This window comes from Athene cunicularia (assembly GCF_003259725.1).
Source record: "Athene cunicularia isolate RWA chromosome 7 unlocalized genomic scaffold, athCun1 chr7_part2, whole genome shotgun sequence".
Lineage (NCBI taxonomy): Eukaryota > Metazoa > Chordata > Aves > Strigiformes > Strigidae > Athene > Athene cunicularia.
Genome location: NW_020799108.1, coordinates 2,467,804 through 2,489,992, shown reverse-complemented (window position 1 = coordinate 2,489,992; position 22,189 = coordinate 2,467,804). Strand labels below are relative to the sequence as shown.

The 22,189-nt window shown below is 37.5% G+C and overlaps 1 protein-coding gene across 1 annotated transcript in view; it reads right to left on the bottom strand.

Moving 5' to 3' along the window:
• PARD3B (par-3 family cell polarity regulator beta) overlaps window positions 1-22,189 on the bottom strand; it is a 494,000-nt gene that overhangs the window by 201,483 nt on the left and 270,328 nt on the right. Inside the window, exons 11-14 of the mRNA XM_026853194.1 lie at window positions 21,021-21,160; window positions 20,139-20,267; window positions 6,708-6,893; window positions 409-579 (exon numbers count right to left, since the gene is read on the bottom strand). Of these exons, the coding sequence (XP_026708995.1) occupies window positions 409-579; window positions 6,708-6,893; window positions 20,139-20,267; window positions 21,021-21,160 (626 nt within the window). The remainder of the gene's footprint in view (window positions 1-408; window positions 580-6,707; window positions 6,894-20,138; window positions 20,268-21,020; window positions 21,161-22,189) is intronic.

Below are 22,189 nucleotides of genomic sequence, written 5' to 3'. Positions count from 1 at the left end.
GGGGGGGGCACACGCACGCTAAGATATTGAAGTTTTTGACCATGACAACAAATGAAATCAGAAGAATTAAAACTGTCTCTATCACAGCTATTGCCTTGAGGAAGTAGCAGACAGTCAAAACTACATCAACACATTAATCCCAAATTAACCCTTTTGGGACCACATTTGCTTTTGTTCTAATACTTGTCAAATTAAATTAAGAGGCAACATTTAGCTTGGTCTTAACCAAAACAGCAAGACCAGAAGATACCAACCAGAAACACTGTGTGAATCCTGACTCCAGGAAGTCAAGAATTCATTCTGCCAGGAGGAGCTCTCTGTGACCAAGACTTTAGACATCATCTCCTGTATGCAAAAACACTGGGTCTGGAAAGACATTTATCTTAATAAATGCATTTACTGATTCACCTCTATCTGCACCTCTAGTCTTCGGAGAACTACAAGCTGGATCCTCCCACGAATGTTCCCCTCCATGGACATGGAGCGCCTCAATGTTTCCATAGCCTCATGATTTGACTTGCCCAGAAGTGACTCCCCATTTACTGCAACAAGCTGATCATTTACTCGCAAACGACCATCCTAAAAGAAAGAAAGAAAAATAATTTCAATCAACAATTATTAGGCAGAGGTGCTACATACACAAGATGCAGACAATCAGACATTGTTTTCTAAAATTTAAGAAACAAGAAACTTTCCTTTAAAAAGAAAAATCTTTGTGTCCAACTAACTGACCTTTTTTTCCCCCCAGAATTTACTGTATTTTGGGAAGAATTCATAGGGCAATTACAAACATAGTAGATGCTGCTGTTTTTCTTGCCTGTGCAATCTAATTTGTATAAGGCTCCATAAAGAAAACAGGAAAAGGAGCTTCTGGTTAGTTAAAAGGACCCACACCATAGCTGTTAGTATCTGCAGTGCAACTGCGAAGGAGTACCACAACATATTTTACAAGCATTACTATCTGCTATTGGGGTCTGGTAAGAAATAGCTCCAAAAATTTTGTCTTATTATCTCACTAGTGTCTATCTTGTCACAATTACCATACCACCATATGGTGTAGTGTTCTCAGTTCAGAATGGTCATTAAGACTTAAGCATCCTTATTTTAATTAATGCCAACCATGTATTTTAACATCCCAACCTGCTGCCAATAATAAAATTAGGGTTGAGCCATATCAGGTAGTCTATGCTTTGAAAAAAGTAATTCACTTTCATTGCCAAGGTTAACTGACATTTGCAGGTGTAATAAAATTGTGGACACTGCTATTTTGTGATTTAGAAGTCCTATTACTGTTGTCATTATTACCTGTGATTTATTTCTTTTCATAAAAACATGTGCCATGGATTTTTCTCTCTTTAACAAGAAAATAAGGTCTATTTAATTAAGAGACAAGAGTTTCTTTTAAAGCTTGTCAAGTTCACAATTATCAGGTTGGCAACAGAAGGAAGAGAAAGAGTAAGAAACTGAAGACATCCAATATAGAAGGGCAGTCAAGAAAGAATAGCAGGAAAAGACCTTTCATAGAAATACTTTGCTTGGTTAAAATTAATCTGATTCATTCATAGGCTCATTACATCCTCTTCATAAGGCACTTGTCTGAACTGTTTACATATTTCATGCATCTGAGTAATCCAAAATATATATACTTTTTTGTTTTTTACTTCTATCACTAAGTTGTTCAATTAACTATTCTGCTATTCCTGCCAAGTCTAAGTCATTCGTGCTCAAGTGAGTTACAGAAGCTGTGTCCCCAGCTTCCTTAAGTGTTATTTTTGTTGGAACTGGGTACTGTCACTACCACGGCAGAGTATCGATAGCCACAGAGCTGAAGAAGAAAGGCATATACCAGAATCCAAAATAAACTGGGAGGGACAAGAAGATGGAAAGACAGAACTGGGAGATGAGTCACTTAATGAAGGAAAATAAAGAGAAATAAAACTTTTCTCAGGAGGGTGTGGGAATGGAGGATAGAAAACAGCGATGCCATTTGGAAAAGATACTGAAACCTCTCCTACCCCTCTGCTGAATATTTCATGCCAACATAAACTTACATACAGCCAAAGTCAATAGGTTAACCCCACCCTTTCTCTACATGCAAATTGATGCCATCACACATGCTAATGTTTAGGGAGAGAAGAGTTAACATTGTTGAACTAGGAGTTTTATTATTTGCACATGTTGCAATTCCTTTGTGTTCTATCAAAATTTGCTGAAATGAATGGAGTCATTCATGGCAACAGGAGTTTAAGGAAATAAGGTTTTATTTTTTTGTGAGTTTCTCCAAGACTGAAAATTTTACAGGTTCTCACGTCCTTGTCCTATAGTCCCATAGGTTCTTGGATTGCTTTTTTCCCTTTCTGTGGATAAACACCCATGTATAATACCTGTTAATGCTTCTTACTAAAGTATATGCAAATACAACGTCAAATGCATCTTGTCATGACTGTATCTGTTGACTGTGCAACTGTCCTGAAGAGAAAGCATATTTTTAAATTAATCACTGCAGTCTCAGAATGCTCTGAATTGGCCTGATAGTTAATTTGCCTTGTAATACTTTTGCATGAGACTCTGTATTTATTTATATTTTAATAATGTCAGTTCTTAAAGAACTTTTGATGCATCTCTCTTCTTCCCACTCTGTTATATGCTCCACTTAAACGCAAAATTCAACTTAAATTCAACACTTCAATCATGATCAGAGAAAAAAGATGTGCATGCTTTATAAATGCTGGTCAACTACACTTGCTAAGTCACCTGTACAAGGTAGGCTGGAAGACAGCTGAACACTGTTTTCACACACGCTCAGGTAGAAGTTAGTTCACAGAAAAACCTTTTGTATTATAAAGATGGGGGAAAAAAAATCTCCCAATGTCTAAACAGTTTCCAAACACAGATTTTCACGACTGGTGTTATGGCCTGGTTTAGAAGCCTGAACTACAAGACAATCTGCTTGGCTCAAAACAAGCTAAATGTTGTTTTAACACGTTTTTTTCTTTCATCTCTGAAAGGTAGATTTCTTTGTGGCTTCTGAGTAGAAAAACAACATTTGGCATTTCAGCAAAACAGTTTTCAAATGCCATCTCTGAAACTGCAAGTGAGCTATTCTAATAAAGGGTGAAGTTACTGTTCCCTTGCTTATTCAAAAACTGTTGTGGTTTTTATGGAGACTCACAGAAGGGGATAGAACCTACCACCACGTGGCTACCATATTCAGTCAGTCACAAGACTCTCATGCTTTTTACAGTAGAGCGGAGACATATAATGCCATGTTCTTCATGGCCTTATGTTTTTAATCAAAGCACACCTAGTTATTTCCCTTATCACATCAATGACATTTCTCTCAGAAGGAATTCCTTGATGGCATTTACTGGAATCATCCAATTTCCCCATCCACTGCAGACAAGCAGCAACATTTACTGCAACAGCACTCAGAAGCCCCAAGGAGGTTCAATCTACACCACGCTTGATTTGAACAAATGCGCATGTAGGAAATACTCCGTTATTTCTATAATAATGGCTCTGCTGCATTTCAGTTGCAGTAGACAGCAAGTACCTGATTATCAGGAATGCATCACAAGTGAAAAGCCAAGATGTCTCGAGATGAACAAGGCTGAAATCCCTAAAGTTATGGGGAAAGATGATGCATTTAAACTAAGTCTAATGTTAGTTTTCTTCACGTGAAAGGCTCTGCATAATTACAAGTATCAAGTATTCTTAGTAACCTCTTATCTCAGGGATGATAAAAACTAGACACTTCAAAAATTACAAAAGGAGATTAAGAAAGGACATAATGGTTCAATCAGCAAAAGCAACCGTTTTTATTCCTGCAGGATACAGTGTTAGAATACCAAGTAAGAACATTAAGGCATTTTTACTTCTTTCGGTTTTATAGGAACAGCAGTAAATAGGTAGAGTCTTACTGTAGCATGTATGATGCAAGATTAATTGATATTTTCTAAAACCTACAGCTAGGACAAAAAAAAAACCCAACACCAAAGTATAGAACTAAAGACAATTTTTCTTTTTTTTTTTTAACAACTCCCTTATCGTACTTTGCAATGCTACTAACACCAGAGCTAGATTAACGTGTTAATGTTTTGAAAAACACTAAAAAATGTTGGCCTCTCTTCAGACCTTTAGTTCAGACCAGTAAGAGGAAACAGTAATCAACCAAATTTTTCTGTATCTCATACATAACTTCATTCTAAAAAACACACTGGTCAAAGAAATTTCATGTATCAAAACCTTTATACAGCATTAGAAGGACTGAGCATTTACTTCAGCAGTGAAGCAAATGTGTTGAAGTTCGATGTATTACATGTCTTCTTTTGAAGACAAGTGGTGACTGTATAGACAAGGGGATAAATTAAATTAGCAAGATATCACAAAATCAGATCAAATTTTAAACTCTAAATGCAGAAGTGAGAAATACTGAATTCTTATGTCAGTGAGCATTCTGATTTCCTCCTGTAATAGTTTCCCAAGAAAAGTTTGTACACTGAAAAGCAAATGCACAAGTCTAAATCCGTAATATTCCATTTCAGAGAGTTACAATGAATAGCACAGGAAAATGCTCTGGATGACTACCAGCTAGAAAGAAAGGCTTTTTATTTAAAAACTTGCTACAAGATGACATATAAAATAAGGACATTGTAAATGTTTATGCACAAATATATGCATGCTTTTTAACTTGATACAAAAAGATTTATTAATTGTTAATACCCACTGATTATGTTTTGTTCTGTACAAAGGTCATTAGACAGGAGAAAGACAGCAGTTCTCCATGAATATGTAACAGTAAACTGGTTCTTAAGACATTGCCAAAATGACTGTATTCTGTGAGTACTTGTATAAAACACATAAGAAAGATTATCTGAACAGTTCTGGCTGAAACTAGAGCCTCAGCTACTATCTCATTTGCTCTGGAGTCTGCACTCAGATCTATTACTACACAGTTCTAATTGGTGAAAGGGTTATAACAAGGTAGAATAGAGAATAGGTCACAGGACCACAGGTTATCACAAGACAAAAATAATCTTCCAGTCATGGTAACTAACTGTGCCAGTAGCTCATTTACTTAGGTGTGAGCCAAGAAGTCCTGCTTTATTATTCTGCAGACCCTTCAAACCAAAATTAACTGGAGCGAGTAACTATGGGAGAATAGAGAGTAGTAAACACACGAAGCCAGAAACGGTTGTGTCACATCATAGGCACAAGTCAGGTAGCCAGCCTACTAATGCTGCCGCAACATGGCTCCACAAACTTTGCTATTCAAACCAGTGAGTTTATTCGTGGCAACACACACTGTTACTGCAACTGGTGTGGACAATTACTCAAGGAAAGTAATGAGGGCAGCCTCATTTTCACAGTAAAATGAGTTGTACTCTGTAGCAGGCATGCACATAAATTGAGTTTATCTAGCCCTAATTTCACCAATCGTGCCTTAACTCATTTCTGATATATGCCAAGTAGATGATCTTACTCACGTGTCATTTAGCCCTGAGTTAACAATGGACAGAGTTCTGAACAGCATGTGCCAGGCTCAGTTATACCTGAGAAGATCCAAGCTTTGAAATAACTGTGGGACTGGGACAAGGAAATAATAGAAGCAGGGAAAGTATTAAACATTCACATCAAAGCTAAATCCTTGATTATTACTATTTACCAGATGCTGTAAATAGATGATCATGAAAGTTTTAATGCTGTGAATAGTCTTACTCAGCAGGCTGCTGTCAGTAGAGGAATTTACATACACTGAATTAAAAGGTATTTTTACAGAAAAGAGAACTGAAAGGAATTGCTGAGAGAACGCAAAAGAAAAGATTTACATTATGGATCCACAAGAGTTAAACATACTAGCCCTGAAAGATTTTTACTAATTTCAATAAATTTTTTTTCAAGTTTTATTTGGGAAAAAATGCAGTAAACAGATTTCCTAAAGATTAGAAAATAATTCAAACACTTTTTAATCATAAAAATGTACAACAGTCCTTGTATAGTCCTTAGAGGGAGCAGAACAATTCATAACACTGTCATTTACCAATTTAATATTACCAATTCCATCCACCTCAAGAACAATCAGTAACTTCCGCACAATTGATGTCAGGCTCCACCAAGTCACATTTTTACTACAGTGGTAAAAATAATTTTGAATAAAAAAAGAAAATGATGAGCTATATTTTTATTTACAGCGTAAATTAAACACATAATCCTTAACCTTACAGATCTGTCAACTTCTAATTTCTGTTAAGAAGTTTGTCTTCTGATTGTTTTTTATAGGTCTGCCTCTATCAGGTTGGGAGAACCAAAGGCAGTGCAGGTAGACAATGAATGTAGACATCCAACTTTTCTGTCACTGAGCCTAGCAGCACACAAACTTTCCCATGCACTTCTGTTGGCTGCGGGGAAGTTGGGGGGCAGCCTTCTCCTTCTGCCCACTGTCCTGGTACGCACCCATATCCTTCTCGCCCTTCCCCATCTTGTGCAGCATCCAACTGCCCCTCAAGGTTTCCACCAGTTCACTTTCCTTGTGGCAAACCCTACCACACACAACACCAGGGACAAAACATTTGTAGATTTGCAGTTCATCTCAAGGAATGAGTGAGAAAGGTATTTATTTCTAGAGTGCTTATCAAGTGAGATTCAGTACTCAACACAGAAACGTTAGAATTCTGATGCAGCCACTGTCTGATGTGTTTCTTCCATACCTTAAAAGCAGCACCTCCGTGAATAACGGATTTAATGAAAATCCCAAGATCAGCTCCAGTCTCCCGAGATTTGTTGCCTTTTAGGCTCACACCAAGTCCAGCAGAGCCAGAATCATTCAGAGGAATCTCAAAGGTCAGCTGCTCTGTGGTTTCTGGAGAAAGAATACTGCAGTTTGGCTCTCCTTTCTGTTGGAGAAAGTAAGGATGAAAATATGGGTGAAAAAGGGGCAGAGACAATGCATAAACTAGCTGTATCCATAGGTTCATATGACAAGAAATAGTCCCCTTTTCCAGAAAGCAGATTGAGGAAGCAGCTGTATAACCAACAATGCATTTAGCTGACAGTTTGTCACATGATATGGCTTAAAATGTTATTTAATGATACCTACGAATATGCCTAAATAGAAGGTAAAATAGCTTAGTTCCACATGATATAAAACTGATGTTGTAGCAGAATATAAAAAAGACATTTATTTTAAACACAGCTGCATTAAAAATGTAAGCCATAAAACTCTCAACATCTTTACATGCAGCTCACAAACTGTAATGATAGTTGTACTGTTAAATCCCATTCCCCTCTGAAAATTGAGTTTAATTCTTAAAAAATTATCCTTCCCTTAAACCTGACTACAGCAGGAAGTTGGTGTAACAGAAGTGAAGGGTGAAAATTGAAAACACAGCAACTTCTTCTGCACTAACTCCCTTTGTACATACTTTTATTCCATAGAGGTTTGTGGGTTTTTTTCCCTTCTGGTATAGGTTGATCCCCAGATTCTTCCTAGATTAGACTGCCGTTTACAAGACTGCCAAGTCAAGTATCCATAGCTAAGGAAGATCAGAAAGAACTTTCTTCTACTGTATACTGTACCTGCAGTTTTGTAGGCTTTTATGTTGTCAGGGTGAGTGTGCGTGTGTCTGTTTTGGTTTTGTTAAAGCCGATTAGAATCATTAAATTAAACAAAATCAAATTCTTGCCTGAAATATTCATACTGGCACTCTACAGAAATAAACTAGGACAAGACGACCTACTATGGAGTGAAGTGTTAATGGAAAGTATTAGTGGAAAAGACCTTATGCATCACATCCGATTTTATTCGACTCTTCCTTCTCCATATAAATCTAAGACAATGAATTAGTTTATGTTTCTTGTCATTTGGACATTTTCTGTTCTTTGTAACAGTGGTGTTAAAAAAATTAATAGGAACAAACCTATGAAAAGGAAATACACAGAACAAGTCCAAGTTGAAAAAGATGACAGGGGTCTGCTTTCCGGGGTGTCAAAGTCTTCTGTTAAATTGTTAAGGAGAGGCCACATGCAAGGAGGAATGTAGTAGCTGGGCCAATCCTCCTTTCACCTAATGAAAGATTGTTTCCAGAGACTAAGCTGTGGTACATGCAGTATCAAAGAAATTGTCAGCAAAGGTGCCAGCAATACAGATGTGTTCTCAGCAGCCAGAGTAGTCCCATATATTCATCTATTATGCTGACTGACCAACAAGTATGATCACAGAACTAAGAGCAGAAATTAATATCCTGAAACAACAAAAAATTCAAAAGAGTAACCACTAATTATAGTTTCATTTATTTCAGATGCCCTTTCAGCACGGGCTGAGAAGCAGCTACTGGCCAGAGAGGAACTGAGTGAGCCAGAGAGCTACAACTACACACCTCAATCCCAATATGCACCATGATCAAATTGTTTCTGGAATGTAACTACATGACATGAAGTCAACACAACTTGTCTAACCGCCAAATATAAAAATGACACAGCACCAACACTGACAGTTGTCCTGATGCCAACACTCATCTCCAGTACCTGTGCTATTCATTTGTGGTTTTGTCTTTGTTCACTGGAAGTAGACAATTCTCAGTTATGAATCTGTCACTTTTGTTTCTTAGCTGTGGATATATAGACATTCTGAACTTAATCCCCCCAAACCCCACAAATTCATACTTCTGTGAACAACCCAGAATGATAATTTGTAAACACACCTGCTCTGACTTCCTTCAAAGGAATCAGTGCAAGAGAAAACCTCACTATTATTGGCCTTCTAAAATAAGCATTTTGCATTTAACATTCTCAGGATTTTAGAGGAAAGATTCTTCTACCCAATCTTTTGTTTTTCAAGATGCACATATTTTTGTCAGCTGATTCAGAACTCTTAGATTAGAGCTCTACTTGAATGGCACATCCTGCCCAGACTCGGACAGAAGAAATCTGTCTCAGAGTCCAGGACATGTGATGTCTCCTGCAGCCCTTCAGGACAATCTATTTTGTATTTCTTTCCTGTCTCCTAAGCAAGCAGTTCCTGTGTGCTGCTGCTATTCTTCCACTTTAACCCATGACACCTGCAGCAGATCTTGTCCCTTCTGTATGTCAATACTGTGGTTTTGTCTTTCCCAATACCATGAGGAAAGCAGCGAGCGGCGTTGTTACGTGTCCATGCCTACCTTCTCCACAGCAGCCACGAATTACTTTATAATGTTACCTCAACATGAACTTGTACTTCATATAAGCTGAATTTGGCCCCAACCAGACCAATTTTTAATGGAGATGGCAGAAAGTAAACCCTGGCACAAAGGCTATTATTCTGAAAAAACCCCAAACTTTCAAGAAAAAGGTGGCACAGTATTTTTGTCAAGAAAAAATTATGTATTTTTTGGTTAGCTTCTTTCTCAGGAGCATCTTACCTGTTTTACTTTAAGCTCCAAGAGGTACATTAATTTCAGATTTAGGATTTCATGCATTTGTTAACACAAACTTGTAAAAAGCCAAAGACAACAGGATCTATACATGTCCCTCAAGCCAATATATGAAAACAAAACTAGGTAGATGAGCCTGTCTGAAATTGAGTCAAGCACTCTAATCAATACCATTCTCATTTGTACTACTGCTTTTGTCTCTGACCCACCCATGACACTAATGACAAGGCAGTGTTGGGAGGAGGATGCTGTCCCCTTCTCTGCAGCAGGGGCACAGGCTCCGTAGCAGCACTGTGCTCAGCTCTAGGCTTCAAGAAACAAGTTGGAGGGATTCCAGAGGACAGCAATCTAACAACCTTGTTTAACCTTGGGCGGGGGGGAAGCAAGCCTAAAAGGGGACATAATAATAGTCTTCAAAACACTTTACAGTAGCATTTTCCCCCTTTTTCTTTGCAGGCAATTTTTGACATAAGAAATAAATAGCAGGCAAGGAAATGTCAGTGAGTCTCAAAGAAGACCTTTACCCTTGATATCTGGGGAAAAAAGGCTGACTAGGTGGTCACTAGAACAGTCCCATTATAAACTTACTGAGATAAAGGTATTACATAATTTTTCAGTATTATTTCTCATACAAATAAATTGCTAAAAGCAGAGCAATAAAAAAAAAAAGTAACAGAGTTGTTCAATGTTCTATAGTATTTCCCAACTTCCTTTAACGTAACTCTGCTGTGCATTAGCTCTTGTTACGTAACGTCCCAGATCACTGTCTGCATACCTGGATGCCTGCATCTATCAGACATTAAGATGTACTCAGCAGGACACCAGACAAGTACAGTAAATTTCTGTCAGTATTTTGTTTCCTCTGCTTTGCTTAGCATCTAATTTGGAATCCATAACATTTGACTACTATTTTCCTTGCTATGATACTCTGGGAAACAGATAATTTCTTAATACAAACACTCCATAAATTTAATTTAAGTTTTAAAACCAGCTGCTTTTACCTACTTCTGGAGAACTCTCTAACGTTCCTTAGTCCTTCACAACTGTTTGTTGTACAACAATAGTTCAATTACCATAAAAATCTCTAGCCAGGATCCAGCAAAAGTCAATTTAAAATTAAAGCTGAACTTTGTTTAATACTACTATCAAAAATTTGCTATTCACCCTTCCTCATGGTTAACATTACAATGATTTCATAGGGATGGGTAACAGGGTAGATGCACATCCACAAACCAATGATGAATTAATTTTAAGATCAACTAAACTCTGTCTTTATTTGCTTAAAATTTTCATTTGCTACTTGTTGTATGACATCTGATAACAAATGCCTGGCAGTCGGTCTGTATCATCAAGACTCTTTGGTGCAAATAAAAGACTGGAAACTTTTCTTTGTGAGAAAATGTGAGGAGCAGCAGAAAGGAGGAAAACCACAGGAGAAATAAAAAAGGGATGAATAGAACTTAGAAGCTTGATTTCATCCTATACTTGCTAAATAGATTCAAATTATTATCCTGATGGTAGTGCTCTTCCCAAGGAAAGCCTTTTCGCTGATGACCAAAAAGAGCCCAGCCATCCTTAAGTCAACATCTCATCCATTAACTGCTTCATTTGGGCAACTAATTTCATGAGCGATGGTCCCTGTTCCTAGAACATGCAGGTATGACTATTAAATGCTGCTAGTGATTCGAGAGCTGGATTCCCACTGCCTCTTTTTCCCTGACATTGCTAAAACATTATCCCAAGACAACAATACCATCCGCTGAATTATGGTCTAGTAAAGGAAGTGCTCTCCAATGCACTAAACCTTGAATTCTATTAGAAATACTTCTTACCTCAAGATCATCCTAGAATCCGATTTCACTCAAACACAGAATGAATGAAACACAAATATGTTTCTAGCCGAGGAAAAACTTACAGTTTAATGTCATAAATTACTCAGCCAACAATCATGTCGTGTATTTTCCACAACAAATGTATCACACCTCAACACTTCAGGAATTAAATGACAGTATATCACTGAAGTTATTCCCTACTGCAGACATAGATAAGTAACTCAATAGTACCATGATAAATAAGAAATCTTCACATAAATCAAAGTTCAGGTAGCCAAGTGATGAGACCTCAAGATGGCTAGAGCTTTGAGGTGGCCTGGCCTGTACTTTTCCTTTAAGACACGTACACTGAAGACAGCAAAAGGGATTTTAAAATCTTAAGTATTAATAAAACATACTTAACCAAAAACAGGTTAAAGTTAGGAAAAAAAAAAAAAAAAAAGACTTGAAAAATCAATCTCTACTGCTCACTTTGTCCTTGCCACTGCTGACTTTGTCCTTGTTGGGCAGACACTTCTTTCAGCTTTGCTAAATCTTAGCCTGTCAGCACTTAATGGCTTCCTCAGCTACAAGGAACTCTGAGCAGTCCCCTCTAGATATGCACATCTCTCTTCCTGGTCCCCTCTGAAGCCTGAAGATGTTTGTTCCCTACTATTTCTAAGAGTCTGCCAGCCTCAGCTCCTGCTGCAAAGCTCCGTCCCGGTTGTGCCATCCAGCACTCCAGACAGTTCTGGAGCACTCTCAACTGCCTGGGGAGGACAACAATCTCCTCTCCTTCTCCAGGTGGTTTCTCCTGGACCTGAATGCAGCAGTTAGAAGAAGTCTAAAAATCAATCTTTCTGCCTGCTGTCCAGACTGAGCCATTAAACAGAACAGGGCAAACAACCAAACAGATACCATCCCTCACGAGGGAAATCAGGGCAGGAATGTTTTCATCTACCAAGATACCTGCATGGAACTTCAGCAAAATCAACGATGGTATTTACTGAATCACTACAACCCAGACAGAGGAGTTCAGAAGAGTTGATATGAAGGTGAGAGAATCCAGAGTTTGCTAGGTTTGACAGCAGAAAGCCCTAAGAATATGTACTAAATAACATGCAGCAATGCAGATTGAAAACCTTTATCTAAGGGTCTCAGGATACATTTGATGTATTGATGTTCCGCCAATGATTTTATTTAAATTTTAGAAACACATCTATACCTCAGGAGTCTGATTTCTTAATTAAAAGGCTACAATAAAGAATTCTTGAAACAACCTAAAATTTTCCTGGCATGTAATTCTCACCAATAACTACTCAATATTTTAAATAACAGATAGAATATACTTTTAGTCAATTTCTCTTACTCCCACAACACACAAAAACTGCTCAGTCACCAGTACAAACAGAACTGTAACCTTTGAAAAAAAGTACTGTGCATTTTATTCTTCCCCTTTCTACTTAGTTCATGGTTATATCTATTCAATATTATGTCAATCCTCTGTCTGCCATGGGACACCACTTTGAATTAGACCTTTTATTTAATCTTACAATGCCTGTTCTCATTGACCACGGCACTTTTGATCTGTGGATTTATGATAATTTAATGCATATCTCTCACTGGAAAAAGCCTTATTTATCCCTATTGTTCTTTTGCCAAAAGAGAAGCTTACAAAAAAAAAATTAGCTCCCACTTAAGGCAGGAAGGAAATAGCATTTGTTTAACACAACAAGAGACCTTTCAGTACCTGTCTGCTGCCCTTGACCAACACACTATTATGGTTTCTCAATATGCTGGCTGCCCCTTGCCTGGCTGCTCATTTCTGATAAGAGATGCCAACTCCCTGGAGTGCCATTCAGAGCCGAGAGCAAAAGGCAAGAGACCCAGGAGGGTTATTTTCAAAGGCTTATGAAGGAAATAAGACATTTACATGCTTTTGCAATTATTTTTTGAAAAAAAACCCCAAAAACCTGTAAAAGTTAAAGAGCAGCATTTAAATTGTGGCACCACATAACTATTATTGGCAGAAAAGCCTGAAAAGAAGATACCTCCTTATTTGCACTATTCTCTATGTTCCTTCCAAGAGCCTAGCCAGAATTAAGAAATACTTTACTGACAGCTCAGTCATTCACTCACTATAAAATCCACAGTGTATTTTGCAAAAGATATACAGTAACGCTCTTGAAAATAATACTCGAAGGTAATGCACTGCTATAATCTTGTCACAATCTAGTAAACTGAAGTCACTGCTGCATGTATTCATCTTCAGCAGTTCTGACAGATGCTTTCATACTGACTTCTTTAAAGTCTGTATTCCGTACTGCAATAAAAACTAAATGGTCACTAATGGCACACCCTGCTAAGACAAAAAAAGCCAATAGCAAATCCATGGAGATAGATTATACTGTATTTGAATACTTTTTACATTAACACAGTACACTACAAATTTGTGTCATATTAGATAGAATGGTTCTGCTTTGAATTATGTAGATTCTCTGGAATCATAGCTTCAAAACCTGACAAAACTAGATTCAGCTCTTCATCCAAAGCAGATATACTGCATTTCACAGTTTACTATTTGATGTCACAGGACACTTCAAAAATGGAGAACCTCCAGTTTGCTTGACATGGCTATTTGAGATCCCGTAGCAAGTTTCACCCAATAAAATGGTTTGCCCTTGCAAGAGTTTTGCAACGTGGTGTTGCATTGCTCTTCAACTTTCAAAAATGCAGTCCCATTTAGTATTTTAAGTTACATAACTGCAGGAAATAGAGGGAGAAAAATTAACTAGTTCAGCCCTCAATCAAGGTATGCCCCACTCTGAAAACATCCATTTTCATCCCACGTATGGGGTTAGCCATGTGCTTAAGCACCCTACTGAGCTGCAGCCTTATGCAGTTAATACACCCCGCCACTTAGATCCTAAAATCTTATCACTCATGAAGGTGGAAGACTGCATGGTATTTTCAGGGTGAATTTAGGATGGCTGTTACTATATGCTTTCAGAATATGTTCTGGGCAAAAAGGTCACAACATTGTGATGTACAAATCCAACTCTTTACTTGATTTACTGGTTACTGTTTTAAAGGGATGGTAACCAAAGCAATAAGCAGTGTATAATTCTTTTATGTCTACTTCAAACACCACATGCACACGTTTTACATTAAGTCAGCCTAGGAAAACTTTTTTTATAGATTCTAAGGCAGAGAGACTTTTAAATATTTTCATATGGTATATGGAATAAATCAGGAGACTCTTGTAAATGGCAAGGTACTAGAGTTGCCAGTAAGATTTAAGAAAAAAACCAAAGTATTTCAGCAATATTAAATGCAAATACTGTAAATTAGATAAATGTACCTGAAATGCATGAAGACGCGATTTCTGTTAAGAGCTAGATTTTACATGCCTCTATTCTGATGTACACATACTTTTATTTCATAGGTTAAAGTGGGCTGCCAAACAATTCTGAACAACATCAGAGCTGAGACTGATGCTATTAAGTATTCATTTCCCAACACTCTGAGGTAGGGTTCCTCAACACAGGAGTTTTGGGCAGTAATCCTGTAGGCAAATACAATATCTCATGGTATGAGTAACGTTAAGCTTTTCCCTCCTTACTTATCTCCACTCTAACTCTTTCTTTACCAGCAGGCAGAGCACCATCAAAGGTTCTGGCACGCAATAAGTGCTATGACCAGAGCTTTCAGACCACCTTGTATTTGCTGGAAAATAGGAAGAGTGGGATCTGGAAGTCAAATCATTGCTGGATCATAACACTTTGATGGTCTTGACAGAGAAAGCAATGGTAGACCAGATGCAATAAGGTCTCTGCAGCCTTGAAGAGGCTGACTACCACTATCACATGGAAAAACACAGTAAACATGTTTGCTGTCTTGGTAGCTATATTGGCACTTCACAGCATATGAGAGCTCATTCTGCCATTGCAAATTTGTTGGTTCTGGTTTAAATAATTTAAAAAACAACCATTTTTTAAAGATACATGAAATGTTTAAGCATTTTATTCCCCTTTGGCAAGTTAGGGAGTCCCACCAAAACCCAGGATAAATAAAGGAATACTTTTTGCCACACCCCCTGTTCACTGTAGAATGTCACGTTCCTTCTAAACAGTGACTTCTTACTGACTTTTATAACAAGCCCTGTAACTAATCAACAAACCTCAGTGCATAGTTTCCAGTACTCTAAGCTATAATGAACTAGTTACCATCTTCTGAATTACATAATGAAAGCTGAAAATCTTCGAGGGGCTGCACTACACAATGTTTCCACTCTAAAAAAGATACATTTGTGTGGACACAACCTACACTAATTTCTCAACTATTCTAGATAAAAAGAATCTACAGGCCCCAAAACAAACACTTTCCTTGAAAAGCTCTCCGGAAGAAAACAGGACTTTTAAAAATCTACATAGTTTATAAAGTTAGTCAAGATGAAAGGTGCCCTATGTAATCACAATATCATTCTATTCATTATGTAGAACAATTCAAGAACTGAATCTTGTGTATGTTATTAAAATCCAATATATGTATACTGACTTTTTTTTCTCCCTATCAGATTCTTCCTTTGAATAGAGATAACATAACAGAGAATTGGTACTTGCTGGAATCACTTTCTGACTGAAATTATTTGACAATCTGTGGTTAACTGAGCACTAGAATCATTGAGTTGACCTACAAAAAAAAGGTGCAAAAATTATTGTCTAGGTTGAAATTGCACCTATTATTTCCTGCACATAAAAAGGCAAGAAACAATTAAAAGGAAATAATAGAAATTAAGCTCTGAATATTAAAACCAAAAAGGACAACACTTCAGGCAAACAAGTTCTCCTTCAGGCACAGAAGTTCAAGGTAGTGGAAGGAATTAACTAGGGAAAGACTGAAACCTAGAAGTTAATCACATGGTAAGCAGAAAAACTGCTTAATTGTGCTTCCCACTCATCCTGCTTCCTTCTATCCTGTATAGTACATGTGTAAAAAAAGACTCAAAGATCAACGGCAAGATTATATTGTTGTTCTTGTAGCTTTTGTTATAAAAATGCTGGTTTGTTCCCTTGCCTCCTCCATTCTTCAGGGTTCAGTAAATATGTCGAGAAACCACAGAAACAGTGATTGTAGTTGAAACTGGTAAGTCAAAGCTATCTTTAAAACAAAAACATAAAGCATCAGTAAAAGCTTACACTATATATGTCCTCTAACTTCAAGAAAAATACATCAAAATATTTTTTGTACAATATTCTTTCTGGCAATTGCAGAACAGCTGTATTCCTCTGCTAATGTGTGGAATATCCACTATCCTAAGGCTCATGAAAAATAATAAGGATAAAGAATTGCATAGGGTCATGGCACAGCATGGGTTACACCAGAGCTGTTCTCATTCAAGTAGCTTTGCTTGTTTTACCATTGCAGGGATAAAGAAAGAAAAGGGGGAGTAAGTGATCTTTATATCATTATTAAAAGATATGGCACCTTCAGATCACACATTTTCCTTGGAGAAAAAACAAGATGCAACAAATACACATGATCAAAACATTGTATTTTGAAGACACAATAGAATGATAGCCACAGTTTGATGTATTCCATTTACTCCGATAAGGGCTAGAAAATCCAAACTTGTTAAGTCAGTTTCTCTCTGTAATATTCACCATCCTTTGGAAAAAAATCAGTGTTACACAGTTTAAAACCCAAATGCACCTTAAAGAATGCACTAATCACCGGCCACTCTGTAGACTGTGGTAATTAAGTGAATCAAGATCTTCCCCTGAGTTTTGGAATCAGCTCCTTACTCAGCTGCTACATTGTCAACAGCTGGCATGAATTACTGGGAACATTTGGCTAACAGGATAATAAGAAGGACAGCCTGTGGTTGGTCCAAATTCTACTTCACTGATCTGCAAAAAAAAAAAAAAAAAAAAAAATCTCGTTAGATCCTCCTTTTCTTTTTTTTCTAAGCAATAACAATGCTACAAAGATTGGGTTTTCTCCTTTATTCCCTCATTACGTGCAAACAATACAACTGTACAACTCTCAGATGTTGCATGGGCTAGTGTAACTGAAGCCCCAGTTCCCTATAATTTAATAATGCCTGTTTGCAACACTGATTCATCCTCACCCATATCACATCTCTCTCTTGGTTGGCATGGTAGAGGTTTGCTACTCTGAATATATTTTTCTACTTGCTAGCAAGTCATCAGCACAGATCACAGCAACAAAACCCTCAAACTCTGCTCCATCTAGCTTGCTGAAAAGAAAATATTCATGAGACCAAGCTTTTTCCAAACTGCCGCTTTGTGGCAAGGTAAAGTCAAATTATATATTACAGAGCCAGGCAACCTAATGCCAAATGCTGTTACTTTGGTATATGATTTGCTTTGTGCCCATGCAGCTACCAAATTCTCTCCAGAAATCAGTGTAAGAGCCCAGTCCTGGTGAAGCAACATGCTCAGAAGTGGTTTGTTGCATGGTGTCTAGTGGGTCCAACTTCCAGAGGCATCTTTTCCTTTCCACACATGACAGGGAGTCTAAAGAAAACAGCTTCTCAGATTGCAGTCCCTGGAGAACTCCTCAAATCAAGAACAAGACTGATTTAAAGCAATTACCCTATTATTGCCAGGCATTAACAAAACCCCCAAGCATTTCGGTAAACTGCATGCATGTTACATAGAGCATTCAGTTACAGCTGTCCTTGAAAAATATGGGATTATCCATTGCCTTTCCTTCCTAAAACAAACATTTAAAGTGCTGTCTTTTTTCTCCTCTTTGATCAAAATAGCACTGTAACTTTTGAGGTAGCAGAGGATTAGGTCAGTGTAGTATCATGGCTAAAGCTAAAAAGAAACAAAAAAACGAACCAATTTGTTTTGTTTTGTTTTCATCTTTGATGAGACTATTCTCAGAGATGAATTCTAACAGGCATCATGCTAGTATCAACATCTGGTAGCTTAGTGGTATGGTAACCCACACTTCTGCCATGAGCAGATGTTGCTGAAAGGCTTTTTAATTTAGAAGGCCTGGTTCCATAAAATTATCTAAAGTATTTCAGTAACTCGCATTTGTACAATATTGTGCTTGATTGGGATAACAAGAAACACAGAACGGTATTAGAATTCACATATCATCACCCTTACAGTGAGGGACATCACTTGTGCACCATTCTTTTTCAGAGAAAGCAATCTAGGCAAAGGTCAAGCCAGCAGGATAAATGTGGCTACTTTCTGGATTTCAATCATGCCAGTCATAAGTAAGTCAGTTTTTGAAAGGTAGTTAATCCTTGCTGTAGGGGCTAGCATTTAATAGCAGGCAACTGTGGCAGGTAAAAATTATAAATAGCTTTTAGATTATTCCAGTCTTTTATACCCACATGCAGCTACAGTGGTTTCCAGAGAATCTGTACTATGACAATAAAGAATCATGTACAGTGTTGGAGGAACGGTAGAGAGAAAAGAACAATAGATACTTTTTTTTTTTTAAAGTACATTTTCCAAGTAATATGTTTTATAATTTAAAAAACCCACAAGAAAAAACTGTTGATGGGTAGCCTTTTCAAAAAATAAGCTCTTATTTAGAAGAGTTGGTGGAAGAAAAGAAATCCTAAATATAATAGATAATTGACTACTTTCAGACTCAGACATACCCCTCCAACTGACTCTACAGCTCAGGGCTTAATAAACAAGAGCATTATAATGACTGGTGCTTTGGGAATCACTGACAATGAACGCCCAATTACAGGGCTGAAAATATTCTACCATTATACTCAAAGATTACACAATAAAAAAGGAAAACGAAAACAAAAATAGTTTCGTTAGGACACTTGACAATTGCTTTACTACAGGAAAAAGTGGGCACCAGCAGCACACGAGGAAAGGCTCACATGAGAGAATCTGAACTCCCCTCCAGCTTCTCATCCTACCATAAGACAGCAGAAACCCTTACCTCAACAAGATCCAACTGGTAACAAGGAAACAAGAGGGAAACTGTCAGCAATGTTTTGTGAGGAAACATAATGGGGGATTTCTGCAGAAGATCCTACTAACAGTCTAAAGCAAAAGGAAAAGCATCTTAAGAAAAGAACGAAGGTGGTTTGTGTTCTCTGAAGGAGATAAAAATGAGACAAAAGCAGGAAATGCTGTCCTTCCCTTATCCTGAGAATTTAATGAAAGGTCAAGTATAGCCATCAGTCAAGATAAGAAAGAGGTGACCAAAGAGATGACCTTCTTTGAGGGGAAGCAAGTAGGTATCAGATAGCACTGTTACACTGATGTAGTCCTCCTCTGTCTGTGTGGGAGAAAAGAGAACACAGTTTCATGACAGTGTTTAAAAAAAAAATAGAAGGAAAAATTGAGCACTTGAGATAGAACAAAATCAGACACGCAAGAGCCTGTTACGTCAAAGACTAGCAGCCAGGGAAAAGCTTGCTTCGAAAGTTTGTGTGCAGTGCAATGGAATTCTATTTCTCACCACTCCTGCAGTTTGGCACCTGGTTTAGGAGATGCACCTCCTGGGGGTGCAAACTCTCACTAGTTTGTTACTGATAATCTGCAGGACTCATTATGTGCACTTTACATTTCTGGTTTAAAGTTTGTTGCTTTTCTGAAAGAGAATAATCCATTTTCAGTCATGCTTGACTTCACAATTACAAAATTAAGTTACAATATTCCCCTGCGAGTTATGCTTGTGATGTAATTTTTGGGATGAAAAATCAGACTGCGTGGAATTGCATCTAAAGTAGGTGAAATCAAGTATCCCTCAAAATCAGATGTAAGTACAAACATTTGTCAAAACCAAGCCTTATACAGTTACCCTGGCTTACTCGGTCAACAACAGTTCACTTCTATTTCTTGGACTAGTTTTAAAACACGGAGTTCTTTCAATATCACTCTTGAGGAAAAAAAGAGTTTACCAGCTCTCGGGGTAGAAAAGCCTCCTCCTGACGAGCTACAATCAGACAGACTGTTTCCCCTTGCTTTGTGCTCCTCAGCATAGCTACAAGCTCTTCCTGGGTCCTGCCAGTGATGTCCCATCCATTCACCTACCAGACACAAAAGAACAGAGGATGTCATATCTGTGTGTCTTTTGTCACTCTCCCCTCACCTAACACAGGTGTCACTCAGTAACTGAGAGCAAAGAAGAATTAGCAGTAGCTTCCACACTGTCTCTCCCTCTGGCCCTGCACAAACCACTTAACCTTTTTTTCCCCTCATTTTCACCATCTGTTAAAGCAGCTCTGTAGTACTTACCCACCTTGCAGGGGGTTTGCGAGGCTTAATTAGTTTGTAAAGCACTTTGAAGATGAAAAGTACAGAAACAAGACCTAAGTATTTAAAACTGTTTACCTTAAGAGCTTTTTGAGGTTAGTAAGCAGAAATAACCCATTAGACAATGAGATTGTGTCTGTCACAAGATAGCTGAAAATTTTAAACCTACCGATTTGAGCAAAATTGACTTAAAATGAGAATTTATCCACCTCGCTATTACTGAGAGATTTTTGGACATGGCTGAAGAGGCAAGGTGTGTTTTGTTTCTAAACTGATAAAAGTATCTGCTTTACAAACCAGGATGTTATCAGGTCTCCCTTGTTCAAATATCCCATGGACACTTGGGAAAAGCACAAGTAAAATACTTGTTGACAAACAATACAAAAGCCATAAGACACATTTTTAAAAAAACAAGGTCAAGAATTGTGATTCCATGTATCAGTAGTATGTATAAGGAAATAAAACATTTATGCCAAAACGACTGATCAATACTCAGCAATGCAAATACAATAGATGTTTATCCTAACCTCCAGGATTCGGTCTCCTGACTGCAAACGACCATCTTTTACTGCTGCACCTTTTGGTAAAATATTCTTCACAAAAATCGGACCAGGACCATGTACTGAAGAGTCTCTGGTAACCACAGTGAAACCAAGTCCTTCTGGACCTAGGTGGTCAGAAAAAAAAAAAATCCCAACATAAATTTCAACAAGCAAATGATGGTTATTAAAAGTAAGTAAACGATGTCAGCGATGGATCACAGACACTCAATCAGGTTAGCTTTTAAAAAAAGAAAGCAAACAAAAAGCTGTAAACATGAGCCTATTTTCTGTATGGTCTAGAGAAGAATTCTACCCATTCTTCCTGCAACAGCTACAGACAGTAATACTTTTGGATAGCCCACAATAATACAAAACAAGCAAGAACTCTCATTTTAAAGCATTTACCTTTTCTCTAGGTGGTTTTAGTGTCAGCCTCCACATTAATGTCAAAAGTCTTTGAAACAAATCAGAGCAGTTTATTTATGAGCATACATACAGTTTAGCAGGTTTTACTTAAACTTGGTGAAAGGTGGAAAACGTCACATGATTTGAATGCAAGCACCGCTGACAACATGCTGTTGTTAAGAAGGGACAAAGTGTATTTCAAAGCTTTCACTAGTGAGATTGTTTGCTGCTTGGAAAAGTGTTAACAGATAAATGTTTTAACAAATAATTGGGGAGTAAAATCAGTATTAGCAGGTATTGCTTATAAGCCACCGAAGCCACCCAGGAATAGCAGGGTGCATAAAAATCTTGTACTGAGCAAGATTACTACCCATGTGATAGTTTCCAGAGATATCATGTCAGTATCACATTCCTACCATTTCTAAAAATACAAATTACTGTTTCAGAATCAAAAGCATTGCATCTAAAATAGGGAAAATGATGAAGTAGGTTTTGTTAATGCAAAGCTGAAGAGTTCAGAAGTAAAAATGAGTGATTTAAGTTAAGAAATAACAAAATTTAAGAAATGACAGCTTGATTACATTCATTATATGTTAAAAGAATAAAGTTTTTAAAAAGGGCCAGTTCTAGCATCAAATTTAACTCTCAGCCAAATCAGAGACAGGAAAAAAACAGAAAAGATGAATGCTAATTGGGATCTGCTTAAGCACATTTTACTACATGTGTATAAACCTGTTACTCCATGCAAA